The sequence below is a fragment of the Mustela lutreola genome, chromosome 8 (genome assembly GCF_030435805.1).
Source record: "Mustela lutreola isolate mMusLut2 chromosome 8, mMusLut2.pri, whole genome shotgun sequence".
Lineage (NCBI taxonomy): Eukaryota > Metazoa > Chordata > Mammalia > Carnivora > Mustelidae > Mustela > Mustela lutreola.
This window is the reverse complement of record NC_081297.1, coordinates 12,156,057-12,162,353: the sequence shown is the minus strand read 5'-3', so window position 1 is coordinate 12,162,353 and position 6,297 is coordinate 12,156,057. Positions and strand designations below refer to the sequence as shown.

The 6,297-nt window shown below is 66.5% G+C and overlaps 1 protein-coding gene across 1 annotated transcript; it reads left to right on the top strand.

Moving 5' to 3' along the window:
- Positions 1-2,971: 2,971 nt before the first annotated feature.
- Positions 2,972-5,937, top strand: LOC131838327 (zinc finger BED domain-containing protein 4-like). Its single transcript, XM_059184285.1, is given in 2 exon segments — positions 2,972-4,403; positions 4,406-5,937. Coding segments are annotated over 2 exon segments (2,661 nt in total). The 5' UTR covers positions 2,972-3,274.
- The last annotated feature ends 360 nt before the right edge of the window (positions 5,938-6,297 follow it).

The window sequence follows — 6,297 nt, the reverse complement described above, 5'->3', positions numbered from 1 at the left end:
TAGAATCGATTTATCATTTAGCTTTAATATTTTCAATTAGCAATAATCGCGCCTCGGATAAACCTCATTGACTAGCTTTAATATTTTTAATCTGGAACCACTCCTCAACATTTATTTTTCATGAACTTGACATTTAAAAATGTATGGACCAGGTCGCCGAGACGTGGCGCGCGCCGGGCCGGGGGCGTCTTCCGGGGCGTGGGCGCGGCCTCCCGTGGGGCCTGGACTCCGCCCGGGCCGCCCGCCTCGGCCGCGGGGCCCGCCTCGCCGGGGCCGGCCCGCGCCCCCGCCCCGGGCACCCCCGATGACAGCTGTCGCGTGCGGGCCAGGCGGGTCGCGCCAGAGACGCCTTTTCCAGATGGCGGCGCTCTGTTGACGAAGCGCCAGGAGCGCCCGAAAGTTGTGAGGCCGGGGCCGGGCGGGGGCCGGGGGCTGTGGGGGGCCGGGCGGGGCCGGCGTGCGCTCCGCGGTCTGCCCCCCGCCCTTCGTCCGCCCCCGCCAGGCGCCGGAGGGCCGAGAGGGCGCGCGACCGCCCGCGCGTTTCCAGGAAGAGCCGCCGCGGCGGGTCGGGGTCCCGGAAAGCGCGTGTCCGGGAAGCGCGGCCGCCGCGGCTCTGGGCCGGGCCCGGACTTCGTGGGTGAGACGCGAATCGAGGTTGCGCCTTCCCGTCGCCGTTGTCCCTCCGGGCCCGGACTCGGACTCGGTCTCCGTGGGTCTCGTTTCGCCCTTTGCCGTGAGCGGCACCGCCCCGCCCCCATTGCTGGAGGGCGCCAGGCCCCTGCGGCCCCTGCGCTTTCCCGGGTGCGGGGACCCCCCGCGCGCGCCCCCGCTCTGCGCGCGAGTCTGCCCGGCCGGCCGCGGGGCAGCTCCGGCCGCGGGGCAGCTCTGGCCGCGCGTCTCCGCCGAGAAAACGGGAAGTTGTTCCGGAGTTCGCTCTAACGGGATCCCGCGCAGCGTTTCTGCGAAGCCGCTTCAGGGCGCGCGCGGCCCCAGGGGTCAGCGCCCGCCGACCTGAGCAGAGTCCCGGGGTCCTCCGCGGGGAGGTTCTCCCGCTGCCGCCGCCGCTCCGGCTGGCTCGCTCTCAGGTCCATCAAATCTCTTCAAAATGCCGGTTCAGATTTCAGCGAAGCAGGTGCGTCCCAGCAGGGCACCTCGTGCCGCTCCTCCCGCGAACAACGCTCGCTCGTCCGCGCCGTCGTGGCCAAGTTCAGGGCCAGGAGGACCCGGTCGGCGTGGGGGACGCGTGCGAGGAAGAGGAAGCCGCGTTCCGGTTGGCGCCGAGGCGAGGCCGCGTCTGGAGAGGAAAGTGCTCCTGGGAGCTGCGCTCGGCTCCGGGGGTCCCGGGGACGCGGTGCGGGGACACACGGTCCAGGCCGCCGCGCTTCTCCGCACGAGACCCGCACGGGTTCCCGCGTGGGCCTGGTGTTTCCGACGTGAAGACGCCGATGCGCTGGGGGTCCCCGCCCGCGCCGGGGTTGGTAAGGGACCCGCTGCCAAGGGAGCGGCCGCAGCCTGGAGCGCGGGCGCCGCGCGGACAGTCGGCTGAATCTGCGGCCACGCGTGCAGCCGGGTCGCGCCGGTCCGTGTGGCGTGTCGGGCTGTGTCCCCGCCGAGGCCGCAGAGCGCGCAGAGGGCGGAGGCGCGGCCGGAGCCGCCGAGTGCGGGTCGCCGTCCGCGCGCGCCTCGTCTTCACGTTTTTCCTTGCGGGGCCGCGGCAGCTCCGGCTCGTGGACGCTGGTCCGACGGCCTTCGGCAGCGGTCGCCTCGTGAGGGATGGCAGACGGGGCGCGGGCGCGGCGCCGAGCCTCGGGGGGTTCCGCCGGTGCAGCCTGCTGCGTCCTGCCGAGCCTCGTGCACTGAGCGGCGTCCAGCTGCGGCTTCGCTTGACTCCTGGCCGCCCAGGCTCGCGGCCGGGGCCGAAGGCGGCTGTTCTCGCCCGCGCGCCGGGCCCGGGGAGCTGGGCTGCGTGGAGCCGCGGGCACCTCCCGCCATCCTGCAGCCTGTGCGGCGCGGGCGCTCCACGGGGCTCCGATCCACCACTCTCCTCTCGCCCGTGTCTCTCCCGCGCTCCCTCGCCCCACGTTCCAGGGCCGGGCCTGTCTGCGTCCCGGACTTGTCTTGGATCATGGCCCGGATCCCTCCCTGGTGAATCCCGCGGCGACGTGCTTCTGGTGGTCCGAGCTGGGAAAGGCGCTGCTGGGAGGAGACCGAAGCCTCCCGCTCTCGCGCTCTGGTCCGGAGCAGAGTCCTGGGGCGGAGAGTGATTGACCGGGGGAGGGCTCAGCCGGCTCTGCAGCCGGCCCAGCCAGCGCGTCTGGGAAAGTACGGGCGGTTCCGTCTGAGACCCTGTTCCGGGAAGACCTCTGCTGGGGGGTTCCAGCCTGGAGGATCTGAGTCCTGAATGGAGGCCCCAGGGAAGACTCCTCAGTGTCCCGGAGAGGCTGGCCCCCTGGCAGAGCCCGAGTCCTGTGGGTGCCTCCGGGGCCACTGTGGCCTGTGCTCCTGACCAGCGCTGGCTCCGCGAAGGCCCCTCGGCAGCTGCACCCCAGCCCTTTCCCAGCACCCGCTGCTGATGGTGGCCTGGGGCTGGGGTGCAGCAGGCTGGCGCCTGCTGGCCCTGTGGAGGCTCTCAGAGATGGCTCCCTGCTGTGGACGGGGGACCTGGCCCTTTGGTGGTGCACACGAGGCCTTGCACCTGCTCTGTCCTGCTCAGCACCCCCATGGATGCAAACCACAAGGGGCGACTTTTCCTCCAAGGCCGCTGCTGACTGACCTCAGTGGACAGCCTCCCCAGGGAGCGGTGTCCAGAGCGCGAGCCCTTCCGGGCTGCACTCCACATCCTGTAAGCAGAAGGACACTTGGAAAACTCGGTAGCTTCCAGCCATCGCAGCAGTTTCACAACTGCCCCTCATGGGACTGCCCTGGTCCCCGTGGGAAAAGGCGATGCGAGAGGGTCGTCGTGCTGCCTAGATGACAGCCCTCTGGTCTCCAGGAGAAGATGCAGGTCTGCGCTGTGTGAGTGCGTGTCTGCGTGGAGAAGCGGGTCCGGGTGGGGCTCCCGGCAGGTGGTGGCCCGCGCCCTGAGGCGAGCTGGTGTGCTTCCCGCGTGCCTGCCGCTTTGGTGGGGTTTATGATCTGCTGTGCTCGTTCGCATTCAAAAGATGGAGTTCATATTCCAAGGCTGAAGATGGTGGACATTTGGGGGCACAGATAAGCCTTCGGATCAGGTTTTTACCCATCTCCGACGACGCGGCCCGAGTAGTTATGGTCAATTATGGAGAATAACCAGGAAACTCATCCCAAAAGGGATGGTGAATTGGTTTCTGATAAAATAAATTTTAAAATAGAAGAGGAAGATGGTGTTCGCATCCCTAATCACAGTTTGGAAGGAGTGGCGATTAAGAGGGAGCAGGACAGGCCCGGGGCGGAGCGAGGTGGGGAGCAGACAGAGGCAAGGGAGGCGGGCGGGGGCCGCGAGCCCCACGGGCAGTGCCTCCCCGCCGACCAGGAGGAGGAGTATGGGGCTCTGTTCTCCCAGTACAGCAGCACACTGTACGACTTGGCCACGGAGGCCGTGACGCAGAGCCTCCTCTTGGGCCGGGGCGCAGGCTCCAGGAAGAAGTCGCCGGCCTGGAAGCATTTCTTCATCTCCCCGCGGGACAGCACGAAAGCCATCTGCACGTACTGCATGAAGGAGTTCAGCGGAGGGAAGAATGAGAAGGACCTGAGCACCAGCTGCCTCATGCTGCACGTGAGGAGGGCGCACCCCACCATGCTGGGCCAGGAGACCTGCGGCGGCTGGCCGGCCCTGCCCTCCCTGTCGCCCCCGCCTCTGCGGCTGCCGCCACAGCCCGCCAACGCCGGAGACCTGGGCGCCACGCGCTCACCCCTCAAGCTCGCCCCAAAGCTGGCATCCAAGGTGCTGTCCCCCTACGACGTGACGGAGGAGCCTGTGGTCCCCTCTGAAGACGTCCCCCCAGACACGTCTGCCCCTGATAGGTATGGGCGGGAGGAGTCCCTGGGGGGGCCGCCGCACCTGCCCCCGCTGCCAGGCGAGGAGAGCGCGGAGAACAGGCTGGAGAGAAACCCGCCACTCCCCAAGGGCACGTCGGGGTCCCGCAGGCGGTCGGCTGTGTGGAAGCACTTCTACCTGTCGCCGCTAGACAACTCCAAGGCCATGTGCGTCCACTGCATGAACGAGTTCAGCCGGGGCAAGAACGGGAAGGACCTGGGCACCAGCTGCCTCATCAGGCACATGTGGCGGGCATACTGCTCCATCCTGCTGCTGGAGAACGGCGGGGGCTCGGGCATCCCGCCGCTGTACGCCGCGCCCCCCACGCTGCTGCCCGCCCTGCCGCCTCCCGACGGAGACCCGGCTGCCCGGGCGTCCCCCTCGGCGTCCTCCTCCCGGACCGGCTGCCCGAGGAGCTGCAGGTGCGTCTGAGCGCCAGAGACCCGCTGACGGAGGACACTGCGCCGGCCTCGGACGACGTGGGCGCGGCCTCGCTGGCGTCCTCCCCAGAGAAGATGCAGGCTGGCGGCCTGAGCCCCGGCCCGCTGGACTGTGGCGCTGGGTCCCAGCAGAGAAAGGAGGTGATAAAGAGGCTGAAGTCGGAGGTGTGGCAGCACTTCTCGCTGGCGCCCACCTACAGCCTCAAGGCCCTGTGCCGACACTGCGCCTGCGTCATCAGTCGGGGCCGCAGGGGCGACGTGGGCACCAGCTGTCTGATGCGGCACCTGTACCGCCGGCACGCAGACGTCCTGGGCGCCCCGAACGGCGCGCTGGGCGCCAGCCTGGCCAACTCCCCCTACGCCACGCTGGCCTCAGCGGAAGGCGCCGCTTCCAGATCGAGTGACCTGCCCTCCCTGGTCCCGAGAAACAGTCCGGTCCTCTTTCCTGTGAGCAGCAAGAAGACCTCCAAGCTGTGGAACCACTTCTCCATCTGCTCCGCGGACCCCACGAAGGTCGTGTGCCTGCACTGCGGCCGCACCATCAGCCGGGGCAAGAAGCCCACCAACCTGGGCACCAGCTGCCTCCTGCGCCACCTGCAGCGGTTCCACAGCGGCGTGCTCAAGGCCGACGCGCCCCGGGCCGCGCGGCCTTCCTCGCCCGGCCCGCGGGGGCCCCTGAGCGCCCAGCTGCCCGGAGCCACCTCCTTCGAAGACCCCAACGAGAAGTTCTACGATTCTCATCCCGTTGCCAAAAAAATCACGAGTCTCATAGCTGAGATGATTGCACTCGACCTCCAGCCATACTCCTTCGTAGACAACGTTGGCTTTAACAGGCTGCTTGAATACTTGAAACCTCAGTACTCTGTACCCTCCCCATCCTACTTCTCGAGGACGGCCATCCCAGGGATGTACAATAATGTGAAGCAGGTAGTCCTGTCGCACCTGAAGGAGGAGGAGAGCTGCGTGGTCCACTTCACGTCCGGGATCTGGATGAGCACGCAGACCCGCGAGTACCTGACGCTCACCGCCCACTGGGTCACCTTCGCATCGTCGGCCCGGCCGTACCTCGAGGACCACCACAGCTCGGCCCTGCTGGACGTGTCGCAGGTGGACTGCGACTACAGCGGCAGCAGCATCCTGAAGCAGCTGGAGGGCTGGTGGGAGGCCTGGGTGACGTCCAGCGACCTGCAAGTGGGCATCACAGTCACCGACAACCCGAGCATCGGGAAGATGCTGAGCGAGGGGGAGCGGGCCGGCGGGCAGTGCTTCAGCCACACGGTCAACCTGGTGGTCAGCGAGGCCCTCAAGAGCCAGCGCATGGTCCAGAGCCCGCTGAGCACCGCGCGGAAGCCGTGCAAGCGGGTGCAGCGCTCGCCCCGGGCCAAGGAGAAGCTGGCGGGGCTGCAGAGGGCCTATGGGCTGCCGCCGCACCACCTCCTGCAGGACGTCCCGTCCAGGTGGAGCACGTCCTTGCTATCTAGATAATTGGTGTGGGCAACTGGCAGAAAGGGATAGCATTTACTGAGATGGAGAAGAATAAAGGACAGACAGCTTGGAGCATATTATTTTTCCTCCAGCATTAGTGGATAACCACGCACTTTGGCAGTTGGGAAAATTTTGCAGTCCTTCAGGGTGACTTTCTGTGAATCCTTTACCTCATTGCTGTAAACTTTGTACTTATCCCCCGAAATTTCCTGTGATTCCTGTGACTGCCTGACATCTTGAGAGGGACTGGCATCTGGAACGCTAACAGTGACTTTTTGTGTCCTTATTTATTCATGTTTCCTTATAATTCATATTTTATAAGTATATTCCAGTTTTATTTTTTATTTTTTTCATATTCTT